Source organism: Plodia interpunctella, chromosome 7 (genome assembly GCF_027563975.2).
Source record: "Plodia interpunctella isolate USDA-ARS_2022_Savannah chromosome 7, ilPloInte3.2, whole genome shotgun sequence".
Classification (NCBI taxonomy): domain Eukaryota; kingdom Metazoa; phylum Arthropoda; class Insecta; order Lepidoptera; family Pyralidae; genus Plodia; species Plodia interpunctella.
The window spans coordinates 3,040,397-3,061,742 of NC_071300.1; the positions used below are offsets into that span (position 1 = coordinate 3,040,397).

General features: G+C 36.4%; 5 protein-coding genes across 5 annotated transcripts; 3 read left to right on the forward strand and 2 right to left on the reverse strand.

Moving 5' to 3' along the window:
• Positions 1-829: 829 nt before the first annotated feature.
• On the reverse strand, positions 830-1,863 carry Ccdc58 (Coiled-coil domain-containing 58). The gene is made up of 3 exons (XM_053747971.1): positions 1,679-1,863; positions 1,273-1,545; positions 830-957 (listed from the first exon to the last, which is right to left on the reverse strand). The coding sequence occupies exons 1-3, from the start codon at positions 1,706-1,708 to the stop codon at positions 850-852; spliced, it is 411 nt and encodes a 136-aa protein (XP_053603946.1). The 5' UTR covers positions 1,709-1,863; the 3' UTR covers positions 830-849.
• Positions 1,864-2,335: 472 nt separating this feature from the next.
• RpL24 (Ribosomal protein L24) lies at positions 2,336-4,399 on the forward strand. The gene is made up of 5 exons (XM_053747990.2): positions 2,336-2,468; positions 2,596-2,671; positions 3,113-3,198; positions 3,452-3,613; positions 4,221-4,399. The coding sequence occupies exons 1-5, from the start codon at positions 2,464-2,466 to the stop codon at positions 4,357-4,359; spliced, it is 468 nt and encodes a 155-aa protein (XP_053603965.1). The 5' UTR covers positions 2,336-2,463; the 3' UTR covers positions 4,360-4,399.
• A 1,364-nt stretch (positions 4,400-5,763) lies between these two features.
• On the reverse strand, positions 5,764-7,656 carry LOC128671233 (ATP synthase subunit beta, mitochondrial-like). The gene has a single exon (XM_053747555.1). The coding sequence runs from the start codon at positions 7,514-7,516 to the stop codon at positions 5,969-5,971; it is 1,548 nt and encodes a 515-aa protein (XP_053603530.1). The 5' UTR covers positions 7,517-7,656; the 3' UTR covers positions 5,764-5,968.
• Positions 7,657-8,090: 434 nt separating this feature from the next.
• Positions 8,091-12,949, forward strand: Nmd3 (Nonsense-mediated mRNA 3). Its single transcript, XM_053747556.2, has 9 exons — positions 8,091-8,301; positions 8,613-8,747; positions 9,419-9,569; positions 9,921-10,164; positions 10,702-10,995; positions 11,274-11,383; positions 11,650-11,807; positions 12,002-12,184; positions 12,718-12,949. The coding sequence occupies exons 1-9, from the start codon at positions 8,252-8,254 to the stop codon at positions 12,902-12,904; spliced, it is 1,512 nt and encodes a 503-aa protein (XP_053603531.1). The 5' UTR covers positions 8,091-8,251; the 3' UTR covers positions 12,905-12,949.
• Positions 12,950-14,244: 1,295 nt separating this feature from the next.
• On the forward strand, positions 14,245-20,473 carry LOC128671131 (sphingomyelin phosphodiesterase 1-like). The gene is made up of 11 exons (XM_053747339.2): positions 14,245-14,566; positions 14,928-15,076; positions 15,840-16,013; positions 16,507-16,662; positions 17,117-17,376; positions 17,775-17,883; positions 18,239-18,411; positions 18,729-18,920; positions 19,063-19,233; positions 19,408-19,582; positions 20,070-20,473. The coding sequence occupies exons 1-11, from the start codon at positions 14,497-14,499 to the stop codon at positions 20,400-20,402; spliced, it is 1,962 nt and encodes a 653-aa protein (XP_053603314.1). The 5' UTR covers positions 14,245-14,496; the 3' UTR covers positions 20,403-20,473.
• Positions 20,474-21,346: the final 873 nt, after the last annotated feature.

A 21,346-nucleotide genomic window follows, 5' to 3' on the forward strand; every position in this document is an offset into this window, starting at 1 on the left:
TTTGTATCATTTTCAAAGCTACCTCATGTATCTACACTAGGTTTGATATAAAAAACATTAGCACAGTTTTGCTTGCTGTTCCGTTATGATTGCTGATACTGCTAATGGTTGCTGCCTAATACTAATAAACTTATGTATTTATTAGTATTAGGCAGCAAATTAATGACAGAAATGAAAGCTTGTCAATGAATAGACTAACAACTCATTGTCTTTTTCCTTTAGAAAATTAACTGTTCCTATTTACTTCAAAATGACAAATCTTTCCCTTTATCAAGCTAGGTTTTTGACACATACATTTTGGCTAAACACACAAGTGTTTTACACTTTGTAAATGAAGCCATCAGTGTGGTGCAGCACATGCATACAGCAAACAAATGCCCCCTACTTAATTTAATAATCAGCACTAGCATTACTTTAGAAGTGCTAGTGGTGTAATGGTTAAGATGCTCGCCTGTGGATCGAAAGGTCCCAGGTTCGAATCCTACTTATGCCACATGAGTTTGTATAAAAATCTGACTCATATATAGTAGTTTTCATCGACCACCACTTGCTTCTGGAAAACATCGTGAGGAAACCTGCACACTGGTTGATCCCTATTAACTTGTGTGTTAAATGGAGTAGGCAATGGCAAACCATTAATAATGCCAAGAAAGTTGTGTGTGTTTCATTCCATGTAATAACCACAACTGTCAACCATGAGGAATATAACTATGAAGAAGAATTACTTTGTTGTTTAGGTAGACGGTATATGAAATGAAAGAAAACAATTTGTAAGGGAGATAACTACTATTTAGAATAATTATATACACTATAACATGTTGACACAAGTTGATGCATTTTGTTCAGTCTTCATAAGTTGTTAGGTTTGTAATAACTCCTACATTTCTCTGTAAATAACTTTGTTGTCTTTTCTTGTATTACTTCTTCAACACTTAGTTCAGTTTGCAATAAATGTAACTGAAAAAAAAATTAGTAAAAGTACATTATAAAAGTAAATTAGCTGCAACCAAGTGCTTTAATGTTGTGAATTTTAAAAGGATAATATTTAGATGTCATCTGAATATAATAATAAGTATGAACTCTCTGAGATCTAGTCAGAAAATCAAGAAACCTACAACCTCAGTACTGATGATGAGATGTGAAATTTGGATGGATGTTTGATTGAGACATATTTTAGTATGTATTTTAAGATAAGTACATTTTCATTAAGAGAGTCCTATTTGCAAGGCTGTCAGTGATGATGATATCTTGTAAAGGAAATACTATTCCTACCTTCTTCTGTTCGGCTTTCAAATTTTTCAAAACTTCGTAATCTTCTGGGGAATCTTCTTTAGCAGCCCTCAGTTTTTTTACATGTTCTGCAGTCACTACAATACAGTTTTTAATTACATTCTCTCTCTCGGTGTGGCCCTTCTGTATTTGAGAAAATAGATCTTCACAAGCGGCTGTAGCATTCACCTTATTTTTAAATGATTCTGTCGGTAGTGAAGTATTAAGAGCGTAAACTATCTTATCATCCAATATACGCATTTTTTTCAGGTTATCCTAAAAGCACAAAAATTATAAATAGATCAAATACTTTCTCCAGATGCTATGGTTAATTTTATTGATGACTTGAATTATTTGTATAAAATCTTATTTACAACATTTCTAAGTAATAGTGAAGTTGTGTATGAACCTGAAATTCTAAAAAATCTGGGCAAATCATTGATGTGAAAATGTAGCAAGTAAATAGATGAAGTAAAACCGGCAGCGTTTCAAAACTCTTTCAAAAATAATGTTATTCGTTTTAGAGAAGAGGTTAAATTAAGTAGAGTAGGTAGTAGGTACTGTTTTTAGGTTATGCTAATGTCAGTCAACTGTCAATTTGATAAATCCTAAAACTATAGACTTTTTTTGTTTATTCTTAAGGAAAGGGATCTAAACCCTAAACTATAAACTACATAGAAGAAAGGGTTAAATCTCGATGTTGATGATGTTCGACCGATTTCGGTCGCGGCGACAGCTTCAACAATTTCGATATTAACCGATTATGCAATGCATGCACTACACATGAGCACATCTGTGCGACGGAAAAATGTACATTCGTGTACCTATACATAGATAGTGGATTTGTATTATAAGTAATTGTCAATTTTTCAAACAACTACCTACCTATTTTAGTAACTTTTCTGCAATAATATAATAACTCCCAAGGCATACATCTAGTTTCCTATATTAATACGCACACACACAATGGTTAAATAATTACTAAATATTTAAGGAAAAGTCACATAAGTTCGTAACTTTTAAATTTATCTAGAGGAGGCTAAACGTAGTCCTTGCAATACGTCAGAAAAATAAAGTCTTCCCAAATTTGTTTAACTGGGTGTAAGAAGCGTCAAATTAAAAAAATATATATGTCAAATCGATACTGACGGTCCGCTCAAGAATTTTCTGTCTCTTTTCTTTTGGCAAGTCAAAATGAAGTACGTTTTGGTATTTTTCTAATTATTTATCGCGAGTAATCAGTCTGATCCAGAAATATTTTAATGTGATATATTTGTAATAACGCAGTGATGTGATAATTTTGTATTAAATGTGATTTATTTACAGGATCGGACTTTGCGCCTACAGTGGTTACAAGATCTATCCTGGCCATGGAAAAACCATGGTTAAGGTGGATGGCAAGGTAAACAAATTGATTTATTTTCTATTCTAAACTCCTAATACCCCTTGTATCTGTCATTCTTTTTTAAATAAACTTCAAAACCTATAGGCATCTTTATGAAAATAAATCATTGTTTATTGTTGTTGGGTATAACCTCTAAATTCTACATGCACATTAGCCATTTAATAATAATAATGTCTACCGTATCCTTTTATGCATTTTAAATCTAGTGTTACAATATTTTTTTTCCCTATTTAAAACTTATCAGAGTATATTATCAGACTGCATATTTTCTGCTTTTTTGTAACATAGATCCTATTGATTCTATTATATTTCTATTGCAGTGATTGAACTCCATAATCTTGTTACATTTTCAAGTATTCTTGTCATATAATAAATTTCGTTAAAAATTAATACAAATTTTTCACATTTAATATTAGGTATGTGGTTTGTTACTTTCAGACTTTCACATTCTTGAATTCAAAATGTGAAGCTGCACATTTGATGAGGAGGAATCCTCGTAAAGTCACCTGGACAGTGCTCTACAGGTACATGCACTTTTATTGTATTATAAAATTAATTTATTGAACTGTGCTTTTGTTTTAAATAAGACTTTCTTATGTTTTTAACTCACATTAAGATCATGCCAGCTTTTACAATTACAAAGTGGTTTAACGGTGGTTTTAACATAACTAAATACTTTGTACAATAAAAATATAGGCAAAAGTGCACTAAGTTATATATTGTTAGATTTTTAAAATGCTTATGACAAAATGGTAATGTGTAAATTGTGAATTCCAGGCGCAAGTTCAAGAAGGGTCAAGAAGAAGAACAAGCCAAGAAGCGCACAAGGAGGACCCAGAAATACCAACGTGCTATTGTTGGTGCTTCCTTGAGTGACATCATGGCCAAACGTAATATGAAGCCGGAAGTCCGCAAGGCACAGAGAGAGCAAGCTATCAAGTGAGTATAAATTTATTTTCTACACAGATCTATTGTGTATGATTTGCATGCAACTTTCTATGAAAGGACAAGAAAGTTTGTGATGATTGACTGACATAAGAAAATATTTGTTTTCTCATTGCCTGCATATCTCATGCTTAGGGCATCACAAGTGTATGAGATGAAATTTTGTCAGGCACCTGATTAATAGTGCAGTAACTGCAAAATTACATCTCATACAACAACTGCACTGCAGTTGCTTTGAAGCCTCATGTTTATCCATTTGCATCAGATTTATAATGCTGTGCAATGTGAAGTATAGTAGTAAATTTAGATGAACATTTTAATGCACTATTTACAAGGAGTTATAACAAGGTATTCAAACAAAGGTGCCAATTTCTTTCATTCTACCTTAATTTACAAAACCTGAAGGTCATTTAGCTGGATTACAGTAATTTTATTCATGGATGAGATTCTGAAATAGTGACAGGTTGTTAGCCTCCAACACCTCCTTTCACAACCTGGGCTAGCGAGAAACAGTGGACACACTGGTTTTCTTTAGACCATTAATTTTTTCAAAAATGTATAATTTTTAATTTTGCTTGTATACTTTATTAATTTTTTTTAGAGCGGCTAAGGAGCAGAAGAAGTCTACCAAGGCGGCAAAGAAGGCCACGGCACCCCCAACGAAAGCAAAGGCGCAGCCAAAGGCCAAAGCTGCTAAAGTTAGCCAGAAATCAGCGCCGCGGGTAGGAGGGAAACGATAATTACAAAATTTGATTTAAGTAATAAAATGCTAAAAATCAATTATCGTTTCATTTAGCGATTCATCTTCATCAAGATAATAATATATAGTTGAGTTACCTTTCTTATCCTAATACATGTGTTGTGCAATATTTGAAAGAAAGAGACGACACATTTAACTTGGTGACGAAGACTAGTCTGGCGTGTTAACCCCTAAAAACGAAATCCACTCCACAACCCCATAGACAATAAAACTATATCGGTGATTATTAATTTTATGAACCTAATTACAGTTACGAGATAAAAGAACTTGGAATATATTCGTACGTATGTTTCGAACCAAGTTATTAATTGCTATGCTAGCAAAAATGCCTGCACAACTTGAATAATGCCCAATATGCGATGACAATGTGCAAGTTTAATCAAATTGACTAGGCATTATTAATTATGCTCTACATCGATTCGGCAGACGATGGCACATAACTATTAAGACTGGTTTTTCCACAGATTTAAAAACGTCTTGGCGCAAAATGTGTTTTTCAGAATGTAAAAGAACATTTTGCGCCAAGACGTTTAAAATCAGTTTTTTTCACTATTAAACTTAGTGACATAAACGAATAGCCGTAAAACCGGAGCTGACTCCACGTAGTCTTGTCGGACCTAACCCTAGAGTGGGAGACGTGGCGGCCCGAGAGCTGTTTTCTATATTCAAAGTGCCCGGGTGTCATTAATGTTGTAATTAATCACATGGTCCATAACATATAATTTTACCATTACTAATATTCCAAAATCCTATATAAACGCCTAATCTAATTGCAAGAGCAACAACATGATACATGGCTTCATATTAGTAATGCTTTTTTGCCAGGCGCTTTTTGATGTTTTAATTGAAATCAGTTTTAAAGAATAAAATAAAACAAACGGGGTGATCTAAATAAAACCGTTTAATAAAAATATACAATAAGTTGAATGTAATAGGATAACTACTTTTATCACGCCATTTATTTTTCATAGTAGAATAGTGGTTTGTCATAATATCAAAATAGCGGGACTACCATTCTCTTTGTAGGTAAAATATTTTAAAATCTTTTAGAGTAAGTAATGTAAGCACGTAATAGTACTCACTAAATCCTACTCGTATGATTTTATAAAATCCTATCTCACACATGCTTCATGTTTGCGTCCTTTACGAAAAATCTAAATTTGGGGAGTGGGAAACATCCTTTGCACACAGCATTTATTAAACCTTTTTTACACCACGCAAGCGAAACGCTCCACCAATAAATATGACAACAAAGCTCATGCGAACATGGCCTTACTCCTGAACACCAAAATCGATCTGACGCCAAAGTTAGGTGTCCTTTAGTCACGTCTTAGGACATTCCACGTGAGGATATGGTATGGTAATATTTATTCAAAGGTTGAAGTTAAATAACATACTTATAACAGTTTATTACATAATTTTTATTACATAATAATATAACTTAGTAATAACCACAATATCATAGATTATGCTTGTTCATAACATGATTTATCTGTGATTTTGCTACCACTTGGCACTGCTAAATTGTGGCAGTACACAAAGAATAAATTACTGGGTTCCCCTCTAAATATCTACAACAAATTTAAAAATTATGATGAACTCTTAGCTAATGATTCAGCCTTAGCAACAACTTCTTCAATAGGTCCAACCATGTAGAATGCAACCTCAGGCAGATGATCATACTCGCCTCCCAAAATCTGAGAGAAGCCCTTGATGGTCTGGTCTAGGGGCACCAGCTTGCCGGCATGTCCGGTGAACACCTCAGCCACCTGGAAAGGCTGGGACAGGAACCTCTGGATCTTGCGGGCACGTGCTACGGTCAGCTTGTCTTCCTCAGACAACTCATCCATACCCAGGATGGCAATGATATCCTGAAGAGACTTGTAGTCCTGTAGGATCTTTTGTACGCCACGGGCAATGTTATAGTGCTCGGCGCCAATGATATTGGGGTCCATGATACGAGATGTGGAATCAAGAGGGTCCACTGCGGGGTAGATGCCCAACTCGGCAATGGCACGGGACAATACAGTGGTGGCGTCCAAGTGAGCGAAGGTGGTGGCAGGAGCAGGGTCAGTCAAGTCATCAGCTGGCACATAAATAGCCTGCACGGAGGTGATAGAGCCCTTCTTGGTGGTGGTGATTCTCTCCTGCATGGTACCCATGTCAGTAGCTAGGGTGGGTTGGTAACCTACAGCAGAGGGGATACGACCCAACAGAGCAGACACCTCTGAACCAGCCTGGGTGAAACGGAAGATGTTGTCAATGAAAAGCAGCACATCTTGTCCTTCCTGGTCACGGAAATATTCAGCAACGGTCAATCCAGTCAATGCAACACGGGCACGGGCGCCGGGGGGCTCGTTCATCTGACCATACACAAGAGCTACCTTTGAGGTTTTGTCTTTCAGAGAGATGACACCAGACTCAATCATTTCATGGTACAAGTCATTGCCCTCGCGTGTGCGCTCTCCTACTCCTGCAAACACTGAGTAACCACCATGGGCCTTGGCGACATTGTTGATCAGCTCCATAATCAATACAGTCTTGCCGACTCCAGCACCGCCGAACAACCCAATCTTACCTCCCTTGGCGTAGGGAGCCAGCAAGTCAACAACCTTGATTCCAGTGACCAAGATCTCTTGCTGGACAGACATGTCCACGAACTCTGGCGCTTCGGCGTGGATGGCGGCCGTCTTGTCAGTTGGGATGGGGCCGCGCTCGTCGATGGGCTCGCCGATGACATTCATGATGCGGCCAAGGGTCTCCACTCCGACAGGGATCCGAATGGGCGAGCCTGAGTCGAGTACTAGCTGTCCACGGACCAGACCCTCGGTACCGTCCATAGCAATGGTGCGCACGGTATTCTCACCCAAGTGCTGCGCTACCTCCAAAACCAGCCTGGGCTGCCGATTCTGTACTTCCAAGGCATTTAGGATGGACGGCAAGTTGTCTTCGAATTGGACGTCGACGACGGCTCCGATAACCGCTACAACCTTACCTTGGCTTTTTCCTGCGGCTTTGGCAGCATAATCACGTTTGTTCACTAGTGCTCCAGCAACCAATGGTGCTTTTTCAGCCGTAGGATTGTTGGCTACCGCCTTCGTGGCCAGACGGCCAACTCTGCAGACGGTAGAAAACATTTTTCGTTTTCAAATTCGATCGATAAAAATGCAAAGTGGATCCACGAACAGATTTACGTAAGAGGTCGCCCGTCGCCGTGTTCGGATATCTTGCGGAGTGAGTGAGTGAGTAAGTGCTACCTACTGTGCTAGTGTAGTGCTGACTGATTTACGGACACAAACTTCGATATCTCTATAGTCTGTGGTTATTTTGTGTATAGAAAATAAAAAAAAGAAAATGAAATAAATTAAACCTACAAAGCAAAGAACAGCTAGATTCAACTTTCTATTCATACAACTGATCTCACACAAAATTGCAGATTGGATGGGCGTTGTAAAATCGGGCATACAATGAGGGACAAAACAAAATATATTTCTCTTTCTGTCTTTCTTCTACCTTTCTTCTTGTATATTTATTTCACGTGTTTCTATTTCAATCTTTCGTAAGCACGAAATGAAGTCTTCGTTATGCTCGTAAGGTAAGCACGGAATAATAAACTTATATTTTTTCGTGAAGGTAAGGTAGATTTGGAACATATTTGGTCCGTTCTTTGCCTATTCCAATATAAATGTCAGATTAGAAACTGTCACTGTCAGTCAACTTTTTGGTTATCTCAGTTGAGTTGGTTTCCTTCTTTCTTTCTGATAGAAAGTGTTTCATGCTTGTTTCCACATTGTTGATTTATCGATTGCAATATTTATATTAATAATTACGGAAATATATTGATAATAGGCAGTTCTTACACAAAACACAAGATGGAATATATTTCTCCAGACAGTTTACAAGGCCCAAATGGCACAAGAATGTAAGTTGTTTATTTTAGGTTATGAGCAAACAATAAGATATAAGACTTACTTGGTCCTTACATATTTTCTCGACTAGTTTCTGTGATTTTTTTTACTATACATCGTATTTAGGTCTTCTGAAGAAGATGAGAAACATGAACTTCCCAAGCACGCAAAGGACTTGCTTGCGCCTTATTCCTATCTCCTCCGATAAAAGTGTGTTTATATCTTATCTGGCCATAAGCTATGGAAATACATTGGCGCAAAGCCCGAGTTAGGGTACAATGAACATTTGTTATAAATGCATGTTAATAAATATGTATATTTTCAGATTATGCTGTCAATGTGCAGTGCCTATTGAAGCCAACCCATCAAACATGTGTGTCGCATGTTTGAGAGCCAATGTCGACATTACTGATGGAATCCCTAAACAAGCTACTATTTTCTTTTGCCGAGGATGTGAAAGGTGACCATTGATATAACTAAGCAACATGCCAGCTACATATTCATACAAATTTGTTCAAGACACAATGTTGTAATGTTTTATTTACAGTTTACGAGGTATATGAAAAACCTTAAAATTACAATTGAGTTTCATAACATTACGAAACTATGTCTGTTGACATTTGTATGTTGTTTTATGGCATTTGTCTATTATTTAGATTGGAGTTTAATAGTAAACAAAGTAGTATCAATATTTAAAAACAAGTCATTTTTGCCACCAGTTTCATAATAGGAACAGTAGTTACTTCTTTCTGGAATGAAAGGACCTATATCTTTTCTAACTACATAATGTAAAATTTCATGAAGATTAGTTCAGTATATAAAGTCTGAAGATAACAAACTGGCTTTCAGATTCATAATATAATTAGTCAAGATGTGTTCCTTATTTTTTGTTAGTTTTGTTGTTTCAGTTCAGTGCAACATATTTTATTTCCATTTTTATTTGGACACACAGATTTTGTTATCCCTAAAGTTTGAGACTTGTGACATGGGATACTAACTCAATAATACTTATTTTTTAACATATCGAGCATGGTCTCGAGCATATCTTAGAGAGGGAGCTTAGAGATATTGCAGATATTTGCACCTCATGGTCGGTATGTATATAAATATTGTAACCATATCTATACCTAGGTACTTGCAGCCACCAGCTGAATGGGTAGTCTGTCCATTAGAGTCCCGTGAGCTTCTTGCTCTTTGCCTCAAAAGGTTGAAGGGTTTGAACCGGATAAAATTGATTGATGCAGGCTTCGCGTGGACTGAACCTCATTCTAAGAGAATAAAGGTAATAATCTAAATTAATCTAATAGTTTGTGCCTCTAGTTTTATCTCTGTAGGAAAAAGATGAAGTCTTTTATTTAGGAAAATTGAGATTAACAGTTCAATATAAGGGAGTTTCAAGTTAGAATATTTTTTTTGTTAATCACACTAATCATTAATTAATATATGTATAGTGACATATCATAACTCATATCATTAACTCTCAATGTGATTATGGAAGGCAGGTGGGTTTATTTATCATATTAGGTTTATCTTGTAATAATAGCTTTAAGTTTGATAAATAAATAAAAATCTATGTATGTAAATAAACAACATGATGATGTATATTTAAATATTTAAAAAATATATATTCCAGGTCAAATTGACAGTTCAAGGAGAAGTAATGGGAGGTGCAGTTCTCCAGCAGACATTTATTGTGGAGTTCACCATACAGCATCAGATGTGTGACGCTTGCCATCGCTCAGAAGCTCAGGACTACTGGAAGGCTCTCGTGCAAGTTAGGCAGAGAGCCAACAACAGGAAGACATTCTACTATTTGGAGCAATTGATTTTGAAACACAAGGCGCATGAGAACACTCTAGGAATCAAACCTAAGCATGGTAGGTACATTGCAGACTATGGTAAATCTATACTGTTATAAAGAGGTAAGTGTTTGTATGTTTGAGGTGTGTAATCTCCGAACCTAGTGAACCGATTTAAAAAATTCTTTCGCCATTAGAAAGGTACATTATCCAAGATTGCTATAGGCTATATTTTATCTCAAAATTCCCACGGTTTGCATAGCCCCAGGCAACATCTAGTCTGTTATATTTTTATAATGTCCTTATTTATTTTAGCTATATCATAACTAATTTACACAAATAAATCATCTGTCCTACGAGGAAATAGCTAAGTATGTAGTGAGCCGAAATCATTATTACCTTGTCGAATTAAATCATTATTAACTTGTCGATTGAAACACGAATATAAATGGTTCACATAGTCAATTTTTCTTCACTCACAATCACAACCTACCTTTTTAAAGCCAACTATTGTTTTTTTTAACTGTTACTATATTTTGGACCAATTATAAAACTAAACTTACTAGGGACTAATAGAAATTTTTGTTCAAAACATTCAAACCAAAACTCTTTCAGATGGCCTGGACTTCTTCTACGCGACAGAGAGCCACGCACGCAAAATGGTGGACTTCATACAGTCAGTGTTGCCAATCAAATGCCAACATTCCAAGAAGCTGATATCGCACGACATACACAGCAACATATACAACTACAAATTCACATTTAGCATTGAAATTGTGCCGCTGTCAAAGGACAGTCTCGTGTGTCTGCCGAAGAAGTTGACGCATCAGCTTGGGTCCATATCACCAATTTGCTTGGTGAATCGAGTGACTAGCACTATTCATTTGATTGATGGGAGCACAGGACAAGGTTGGTGCTATAGTTAAATGTTTTACATGTTCAATTTCAATGTCTTTTTTTATCTTCTTTCATTTATGCGTCATAGTAATTATACTTTAGATAATTAAAATACATTCTAAAAGCCTGTTGAATAATATTCGATAAGGATAATAAAATTAAAAGCTTGGAATATTGAAGGTAATGTGAGAAGTCTCTCATAAAGTCCTAGATATTTTATTTTAATCAAATCTGAAAAAAAAACGCTTTATTATGTCAGATGTGAGGTAACAACAATTTTTTTGTTCTAGTGTGTGATCTGTCCTCTACCGTGTATTGGCGGTATCCCTTCACGCCCATCTGCAATCCGAAACAGCTTGTTGAATATATTGTTATGGACACCGACATTATCAAGGAACATGTAAGTAATTTATTTACCTATAAGTTTACCTTCTTATGTATTCACTTTTCAGCCGCGACCTCTCATTTGTACAATAAAGCAAAATATTACAAACAAAAGTAAAGCATACTTTAAGCTAAAGTATACTTTGTCTCTATCACACTTTACAAAATTTGGCATTGACAGAACGAGACAAATATACTTTAGCCTGTGCTTTAGCTTACAGTATGCTTCATATTTTCTATGAATAACAGGGAACCTATGTGCAATCAAACATTTAACTGCAGGAAAAGAAATCGTTCCCCGGGCAAGGTATGGTGTCCAACAAACACGTAGTGGCGGACGTGTGGGTGGTGAAGGCCAGTGAGCTGGGCACTGACGTCAACCCCGTGCACACCAAGACCCACCTTGGACATATACTGAAGCCCGGTGACACTGTCTTGGGGTAAGTCTCTCTCACATCAGAGCGTTTTCCCGGCTTCTTCCTCATCAATTAAGCGTCGGAGCTCAAACTTCAATTTTCTCACCTGCACTTGGCACGGTCGGCATCCCACTAATAATGGCAAGATCGCAATGAATTTTGGTGCTTTTGTCTGTACATTTTAGCAAATCTTATGTAATATTATTTTCACATTTCAGTTATAACCTAGAAAACTCAAACGTGAACGATACAAACCTGGACAAACTGGACCGCAGCGTAATACCGGACGTGTTCCTCGTGAAGAAACACTACGGGGAGAAGGCGGCGAGGCGACGCGCGCGCAACTGGAAACTGAAACATATGGCCGAGGAGCTACATGACGGCGTTAGCTCCACCAATGAGTAAGATCTTGTTTTTTTACAACTAAGTGATTGATGCAGTCTTAATTAGAATAGTGTAATTTTAGTTAATTGCATTTAATCGTAGCTACCTCGTACCTACACAATATTAGTTAGATACGTCCAACTATGTCATATATTGTCACTTCTTCAAGTTGGTTGGTTAGGTTAGGTTAGGAAGTGAACATAAAATCTGACACTAATCAGATTTTATCCAAGTCGTCTAAAGGCATTGTAACGTAACATGCTGTCAACTGTATTTACAACACTTTTTTTTAACTCCCGACGACTGAAGGAAGAAGGACTGCAGGGAGTTATAAGTTTAACTTGTCTGTGTATCTGTATGTCTGTTCGTGGCATTGTAGCAGCCAAACGGCTCGACCTATTTTTGTTTTTGTTTTGATATAGAATTCAATAAGAAATCGAGTGTTCTTAACTATGTTTGGAAAATGTGTTCAGCTGTTTGGAAACTATTAGATTGCTTTTTAGGAGACGTGGGTTTTAAACATTTTAAATTTAATTTATTATTATCACAGAGATTACAACGACTTCCTGGACGACCTCGAGGAAGACCCTGCATTCCGTCAGAACATAAACATCTTCAAGGATACAAACAAACTGGCCGTGGACACAGATGAGATCGACCCGGCTTTGCCCCGCATCACCCTGGCTGAAATGTTAGATGATTTGCATATAGAGGATGTTGAAATGAGCGAAGTGTAATCTATTTTTATTGAGAAATAAAATATTTATATTTTTATCGTTGAATTTAAGTTTTTTTAACATGGTACGTGGTGACGGGTTTGACACACATAGGGTGGGTTGCACCGTAAATTTTGACTTTAACGTGCGCAGAAAAACGCAAAGTCCTCCATTTTGTCTAAACGTCAACGGCAAAAGTATATAAATTCGACAATATATTTAAGTTTTCTGTATTTAATTTTTTACTGTTATGGTATGCTATATTATTCCATGTCGTAGTTTGTATTTTCGTAATGTACTAAAAGTTGTTCTAAAACACATTACGCGACAATTTAGTTGTTTAAAAACTTAAGGTTAAATGACCCCATAATCCCAACCCCACGCAATATTGTATGAGAGGCTCTAAGATTATCATTGATCTATCTAGTTGTATGATGTTACATCTTCCTCATGAGATAAGGATATCTGAATATATGTCCATTATTATCATTATCGGATTTCACATTAAATGTTCGCAGTACGCATGTAGGAACTCGTTTAGAATATATGATACTAGCGGCCCGTCCCGGCTTCGCTCGGGTAAAACCATAATAAATTATACACATAAACCTTCCTCAAGAATCATTCTATCTATTGGTGAAAACCGCATGAAAATCCGTGCAGTATTTTTTGAGTTTATCGCCGACAGACAGATGCGGCAGTGGACTTTGTTTTATAATATGTAAGGATTAAAATGTATCTTTATGCCGGCTATATACTAACGGCAAATAGTTAGCCAAATTTTGGTGGCTTCGAAGTGTATTGCTGATTTTTCCTTACGGCAAATAGTATTTAGCAGGTAGGAGGCCAAGCTTAGTATTATGGCATGTGAATTTGTATCAAACGCGGTAATGCCATTGACATAAAACAGTTCATAGCGTTTTTTGCTGAAAATACCAGCGTTGATAACGATAGGTATGGTATGTATTGCTAATTCTATATTGTAATTATATTTCAAACTAGGTTTTATACGCGGCTTCGCCTGCGTTTATTTCGTGTGTCCGTTCATAACTTATTATCGTTAATATCGCGGGTTTTAAGCAACGTATCGCGATGAACCGCATCCAATTCCATCCAGTAGTTTTTCCAGTAGTTTATCCGTGATGCGCAAACAAACACACAGACAGACGGACATAAATTAAAAAAAAATGTTTTGGTATAGTTTTTCTTTCCTCTAGATAAATTAAATCTCTATGTAGGTATAGACAAAACCCAGTGACAGTTTTATTATATGTATATAAAAGATATGTATTGACATATATTATATAATAGGTACTACTTACCAGTAGTATGGATATTGTATTCGTACACATGCGTAGAAAAAATAACAGCAACTCGGAAGTTGAGTATAAAACAATAACAATATTAAAAATGCCTATTTAAAATAAACAGTTATTATAGATGTTTTATAACTGCCAGTGTTTGGTTGTCCCTGAAGTTTTAGCCGTGTTACAACACGCATGGTAACAATATACATATATCCACAAACTTTGTTGTCTGTACCTATGTAGATAAATAAAACCAATTCTAAGGTGACTTCATCCTTATCATTAGTAGACGAGCGATCATATAGAATGAAAGTGCTAATTCTATTGATATTTATGTTCATATGTTTGAGTGGGGCCAGACAACTGGTGTCTCTCGGTAAGTACTAAGATTGTTCATGCAGTTATCTTAATTCTTTGAAGTTTCTACCATTTATATAACAGAATGAAAATATCAAAATTTTCAAATCGAGTTTCCATTTCAAAACATATTTGATCAACATATTGTGTTGAAGGAGGTCTGTCCGTGGCATTGTAGCAGCCAAACGGCTCGATTTTGATATAGGTATGTTTTTTGGAAAATGTGCTTTAAGTATTCTTCGGCTCTATTCTAGCAGATGAGTTGTTGCCAGCTAGTTCGGTCGGGGTTCTCTTTTTTTATAAATGAAAAATGTAATTTAGTTTATATGAAAGTCATGTGACATATGACAATGTTATTGAATAGTTTTTAATAATTCTAGATGAAACCGGAATACTATTTAAGAAGTTCGTTTTGAATGAACTCAGCGAAGCAGAGGCGTCTACTTTAAAGGAGCTGTTTCAACTCTTGCGCAGACCTAAATATGTGGCAGCTACACAAAGAGAAATAAAATTCACGGCATCTCGAACGGTATTTATTATCTTAATCCAGCTTAATATTTAAGCCTAGATTCGTGTATCAAGTTCAAAATTTGAAATATTTATTACTTATTTTTTAATTTATAAAGAGAGTGTTAATTATTTGTTAATTTTTGATTCCTATTTCCATACTAATATTATAAATGTGAAATCTGTCTGTCACGCTGTCACGTTTTTATAAACTGCTGGTGCGATTTTGTCGGAATTTGGAACAGGTTATCATATTCATATTATTTATTAGCCAACCAAGTGTTACAATGATCTTAAAGTAATTACAATTAGTGCTTATAGCTTAGTCACCTTTTACAGGTATTGCGAATTTCGGCGCCTCTGTATTATAATATATTAATAGACATTTACATTTATAGTCATCTTATAATAATTATCATGTAATATATCTATATTCTATACTGGTACGGGCATATTTTAAGAAGAGATGAAAATCACGTCACTCAAAGGGCATTAAAGATGGAAGTAAAGGATTCCAGGAATAGAGGAAGACCTAAGAAGAAATGGATGGAGTGTGTCAAGGACAGTATGAACAGGAAAGGAGTATCAATGGATATGGCAAATGACAGAACAAAATGGAAGGAACTTACATACTGTGCCGACCCCACATGAGTGGGATAAGGTCAAGAAGAAGAATATATCTATATTCTATATTCGTCATATCAATCAAAGGAGAGACCCCAAAACCAAACATGGACTACTGCGGAACAAACAGCTGGTTTATATAATAAAAACATTTCTTGCAGGCGTACAATCGGAATCTCATATGCATTCTATGTCGCAGTACACTGAACGCTCTATTCGAGGGCATAGCCGAGGGTCAGACGGACGAGCAGCTTGAGGAATCTATCACAACGCTATGTGTGGAGATAGGCATTCAGAACCGGAACGTTTGTACAGGCGCTGTCAAACTTAATTTGGTATGGATATGCATTTAGTCATTCTTCCTAGTTCTATCTGTTTCTAAAGCCCGTTCGCATTTGACTAGTATCAGTTCTGGACAAGCACTGATTAGTATAGGAGTCCGAGTGTTTCTACTTAATACCTGCACGTGCACTTCGCAATCGCACTTAACACTAATCAAAATGCTAATCTGGTTTAACTAAGTCGTGAGTAAACGTACCTACAACCATGCAGAAAGTACTAACGTCAACAGCAATTTTTAATAAGGTGGCCTGTGGTTCCGTTCTAGAAGGACCACTTCATATCATTCCGTGGTGTCGTGCGAGGTGACTAAGGGAGACATAGCCTTCGTAGCTGACATCCAACAATAGCATTCATAAAGAGGGTCGACGGCATGACTTTTGAATGCAACAAGATCTTTCTCCCAACGATAAAAACGGGTGTCAAAGTTGAAGTATTATTATAAATTCTGTGAAATGATTTTTTAGCAAAAACTTATTAAAATTCCAGCCATTGATTATCTACATAATCCGGAACACTCCCGAGGCGGCTCCAATGACATATTGTTCGCTGTTGCTGCAGAACTCTGAATCCAACGTGTGTCCCCACAACGACACGCGGTTTGAGTGGCAGGTGGACTTGCCGCCGCCGCCTGAATTTGTCCCAGTAAGCCTTTTTTTCTTCCACAAAGCAGTGGTGATCCATCGGTTAAGACGCTCGCCTGTGAATCGACACTGGTTGACTATTTAGTTTACTAGTGTGTTTGTGACTACTTGCCCCTGTATAGTAGCCATAAAAAGTAATTTCAAATATCTTTAGGCAACTTGAATAACATCTGACACTAGTGTTGGACACCAGAGAAGAAAGACCACCTTAATTTGCGTCCGAATATTCGATGTTATAGCTAGCCATGCCGTTCCCTCCCGAGCCTGGCAGAAGAGGCAAACCCAAAAAGTGCTGACTTGATGTTGTCAAGGATGATTTGTGTGCCAATGGTTTGACTACTGAGGATGAAGACCGTACGTAGTGGTGACGAAAAAACAGGAAAACTGAACCTGAAGCTTCAGATTTCAGTCAGGATTCTTTTCTAAAATTAAAAAAAAATATTTTTATGTTACAGACACCATTAATAGACACGTCACCTATAAAAGTGGCAGTCGTAACTGACGCCCACATCGACCCGCTGTACGAAGCGAATGGAGTCGCCAACTGCGACGAACCCACCTGCTGCAGAGTGGGTCAAAAACCGGCCCCTTATATGACCCAAAATGATATTGACGACAACCTGTATGAGAATGCGGTTGTTGAGAGAGATGGAGAGAAAATGTTTAATCTCAGCTTAGCTCGGGAAATACAATCTCTAAGGTCCCAATCTATAGTGTAAGTTTAAACAGCTGTTTATACCTAATATTATTTTTTTACAGTGTACTTAATATAAATTTATAAATCCGATAAATTATTACATAGCCCGTTTACAAGCTAATGAATAATATTATTTTAACCTAAATGTGTCCATTGGCACTTTTCTTAATTGTTCTTGTGTCTTTATTGTTGCTAACATAACATTGTTTTTATTCTTTAAAAATCATTTATCTTAGTGGAGCATAATTTCTAGTATTATGTATTATCTTCTTTAGGTTTCGCTAATAAATAAAAGAAATTTATACAAATGTTATGGTGGTGCTAGTCTGCAGACCTTCACCTTAATATTTAACCTAACCTGTACTTGACGTACGCGGGAGAAGATTTCTTAACTAAACTATTTTGAATCTGTTCAGGGCCAGGCAAAATGCAGAACCAGCTGGATATTGGGGGGACTATAGAAACTGTGACTCTCCTATATGGGCTTATGATGATCTCATTGAAAGAATTGCCGAAGCTCACAAGGTATGTGCCATCTATGATTATATTATTAATATCCTACAAATATTACAAATGCTAAAGTTTGTGAGGATGGATTGTGTGAATGTATGTTTGTTACTCTTTCACGCAAAATCTACTGGACTGATAGTTATGAAATTTGGTACACGCGTAGAAATAACACATACCTAAAGTGCTTTTTATTCCGAAATTTCCACGGGCACGAATTCGCGAGCAATAATTGGTTATAACCAGTGACACACTACTTCATATTTCGACTACAACTGCTAAGACGATATGACTTATTATTTATCATTTTCATTTTTTAATATTTCGAATATTTTTACCCATTAACACATTATAAACCTTGTATTTATTTCAGGACATCGATTTTGTTTATTACGTCGGAGATACGATAGACCACGGAGTTTGGGAAACATCATACGAGTTGATCAAAGCTATGCACCGTCATTTAGTGGAGAAAATGAAATCTTCTTTTGGCGAAAAACTTGTCATCCCTACGATTGGCAATCACGAGTCGCACCCTACAAATCAGTGAGTTCCTACAAAATAATAAGTTGTTAGATTTAGATACCCAATAAATACTTTATGCCGGTCATATACACTATCGCTGACAGATGCGGACACGAATAAACGAACGAACATTGCGTAATTTGTATGAGAGCTCTTATTTACCGCAAGGAAAAATCAGCAATGTACGTCGAAACAGCCAAATTTTGGCGTACTGTTTGCCGATAATATGTAGCCTGCATTATATGTAATAGTCGGTACCTACGTTGTTTCCAAAACGCTGTGATGAAAAACATCAAATTTCTATGAAAACTACAAAATTGAAATGGTACCTTTTGCAGATTCGCACCAAACTATATTGTTGGCGAGTTCAACACAACTTGGCTGTATGAGGCTTTGGCAGACAAATGGGGCTCCTATTTGCCAGAGGAAGCCAGGGCGTCGCTGCTAAAGACGGGAGAATTCGTTATGAAACCAAGACGTGGATTGAAAGTCATTGTCATCAATAACAACGTTGCGTACAAATATAACTGGTAATTTTTTTCTCAAATGTAAAAAAAATTCTTCATTAATTTGAAGTGTTGAAAATTATAGCCGAACAATGAAGACAGCTAAGTGGATAAATTAGTATACTATTACTATTAGTAACTTAACCTGCATTTAATGATTTTTCAGGTGGTTAGTATTCGACCCCGCAGATGCGAAGAGGCATTTAGACTGGTTGATACAGGAGTTGCGTGAATCTGAGTTGGCGGGCGAAAAGGTGCACATTCTATCACACATCCCGCCAGGAACACAAGACCTGACGCACACCTGGACCAGGGAATATAACAGAATAGTCAACCGGTAATGATTTTTATCTTCTTTATGTCCATAAATTGTTTTTAATAATAAACTGAATCCTTACAAATTATAAAACAAATAATAGTATTTGTGCTACTATTTATTGCCAGTTCTAGTATGACTACTGCAAATTATATCTGAGACATTTTGCGTGTAAATGCATCTATTTTTTTCTAGATTTTCTTCTACTATCGCCGCAGAATTCAACGGCCACGTGCATTACGACGAGTTTAAGCTGTTCTACAGTCCAGATGGCGCTCCGGTCAATGTGGCGTGGGGGGGCGGGGCTGCTACAGCTTATACCAAATACAATATGAATTACAAGATCGTGGAGTTTGATAGCTCTACCTTTGTGAGTATTTAGTATTGCCTTATTAGTATTTCGAGACGTTGTCCAGATGGCGCCACAATTAACGTGCGGGCGCTAATCCCATGGAATTAATAACCTTGTAAAGTCTACATACTATCGCCAAACTCAGCCGACTGGAACGGATGAACATTGCGTTTGCATAAGAACATTATATTTACCACAAGGAAAAACCAGCAATTTACTACGTCAAAACCGCCAAAGTTTGCCGATAGTTACAGCCTGCATTAAAAATATACATTTTAACTTGTGTAGGTTAAAATTACCTGCACCACAAGCAAATTTTTTGTCAGACAAACTATCAAAAATACTGTGTGAGTGTTTAGTATTAATTGAAGATATTCAATAAACAGATAATACTTGAGTATTATCTGTACGAACCGTTGACGGTTCGTACTAAGCACTAATCTTATATTCGGGGTCCATGTAGAAGACCGTCATAAACAGTTTTAACTGTGGTCTACTTTTTCAGCAACCAGTAAGCATGGAATGCTACACGTACAACGTGACGGAAGCCAACCTGACGCCCAACCGCCGCCCGCACTGGTTCCTACTCTATGACTTCAAAAACTCCTTCGACTTGCCCGACCTCTCCCCTATCTCCATAGACAATCTAGTCAATGCCATGTCATCCAACGCCCATTATCTAGATTTATATTCAGCCTATTCTTCTAGACTAAGCGATGCCCGGTGGCCGGCTTGCGATCAAGCCTGCAAAATGAACTACCTTTGCAGTTCGGTTATAACTGTATTGTGGGAACGAGAGAAGTGTGAAGAAATAACTGCTTTGATAAATCTGAAATAATTTATACATTTATACTATAAATTAACTCAGATATTTCGGTTATAACTTAGTAAAATAAATTATTATTTATCCATTTAATAACGTTTCCATTAAATAGTGAGATGAAAAATCGTCGTATCGCAAGTTATTCTGCAGGAACTTCTATGCTGTGGTTATAGCGGTGAATTTGCAATAACATTGGGTATTCTTTAGAAGGTGAAAAAAGTATAGTTGGCTTTACTTTAGAGCGGTCAGTCATGTCTGGCTATTATCAAATTTACGTCAAAAAATATTTATTCATAAGACACAAAGTGATGTTCGTTCAAATAGTTCCCCTTCTTAGAGAGGACTCCCTCCCTGACCAATACCAATAGATTGCTTTCTTGTTGACTGGATATCTGAACAATATAGGAATTTTCACGAATTTTAATGATAGCCTTTTTATCAATGAAAGGCGCATGCTCTGATATACACGTCACACCTACTACTTATCTTGATGTATTTAATAGTTTAGTATATTTTGTATTTTAATCCTAATCCTAACGAATATTATCAATGAAAAAGTATGTTTCTTTAAAACATTTTCAAAACCGAATAGACATCATGGGAGCCAAATAAAAAAAACCTCCGTAAAACAGGATTTTCTCCTTATCGAATGCCTTGCACTTACTGAATAATTTTTCTTGGGATATTAACTCTGGCCCCGATAATACAAAAGACGCATTTGGCTTTTTTTTTCGAATATAAGTTATATACTAATGTATACAACTTATATTCTAATAAAAAGCCGCAGATTAATTTTTAAATGTTATTTAAATAAATGTACGTACAGGACATATTTGGAATAGTCTTTCTATACTGTATACTAATGTATACAGTATAGAAAGACTTATTTAATACATATATACATTAGTAGTAGTAGTGTATACATTAGTATACAGTATAGAAAGACTATTCCAAATATG

What these genes read in the sequence shown, in the direction of transcription:
- Nmd3 (XM_053747556.2), top strand. Translation starts at nt 8,252, where the DNA reads ATGGAATATATTTCTCCAGACAGTTTACAAGGCCCAAATGGCACAAGA. An exon ending in CTCATTCTAAGAGAATAAAG is followed by an intron (nt 9,570 to 9,920) that starts GTAATAATCTAA and finishes TATATATTCCAG; the next exon opens with GTCAAATTGACAGTTCAAGG. An exon ending in AGGAATCAAACCTAAGCATG is followed by an intron (nt 10,165 to 10,701) that starts GTAGGTACATTG and finishes AAACTCTTTCAG; the next exon opens with ATGGCCTGGACTTCTTCTAC.
- LOC128671131 (XM_053747339.2), top strand. Translation starts at nt 14,497, where the DNA reads ATGAAAGTGCTAATTCTATTGATATTTATGTTCATATGTTTGAGTGGG. An exon ending in CAGACAACTGGTGTCTCTCG is followed by an intron (nt 14,567 to 14,927) that starts GTAAGTACTAAG and finishes TAATAATTCTAG; the next exon opens with ATGAAACCGGAATACTATTT. An exon ending in GAGTCGCACCCTACAAATCA is followed by an intron (nt 18,412 to 18,728) that starts GTGAGTTCCTAC and finishes TACCTTTTGCAG; the next exon opens with ATTCGCACCAAACTATATTG.
- LOC128671233 (XM_053747555.1), bottom strand. Translation starts at nt 7,516, where the DNA reads ATGTTTTCTACCGTCTGCAGAGTTGGCCGTCTGGCCACGAAGGCGGTA.
- RpL24 (XM_053747990.2), top strand. An exon ending in ACCTGGACAGTGCTCTACAG is followed by an intron (nt 3,199 to 3,451) that starts GTACATGCACTT and finishes TGTGAATTCCAG; the next exon opens with GCGCAAGTTCAAGAAGGGTC. An exon ending in CAGAGAGAGCAAGCTATCAA is followed by an intron (nt 3,614 to 4,220) that starts GTGAGTATAAAT and finishes AATTTTTTTTAG; the next exon opens with AGCGGCTAAGGAGCAGAAGA.
- Ccdc58 (XM_053747971.1), bottom strand. Translation starts at nt 1,708, where the DNA reads ATGATTTGCCCAGATTTTTTAGAATTTCAG. An exon ending in CAGATTTTTTAGAATTTCAG is followed by an intron (nt 1,546 to 1,678) that starts GTTCATACACAA and finishes TTGTGCTTTTAG; the next exon opens with GATAACCTGAAAAAAATGCG. An exon ending in TGAAAGCCGAACAGAAGAAG is followed by an intron (nt 958 to 1,272) that starts GTAGGAATAGTA and finishes TTTTTTTTTCAG; the next exon opens with TTACATTTATTGCAAACTGA.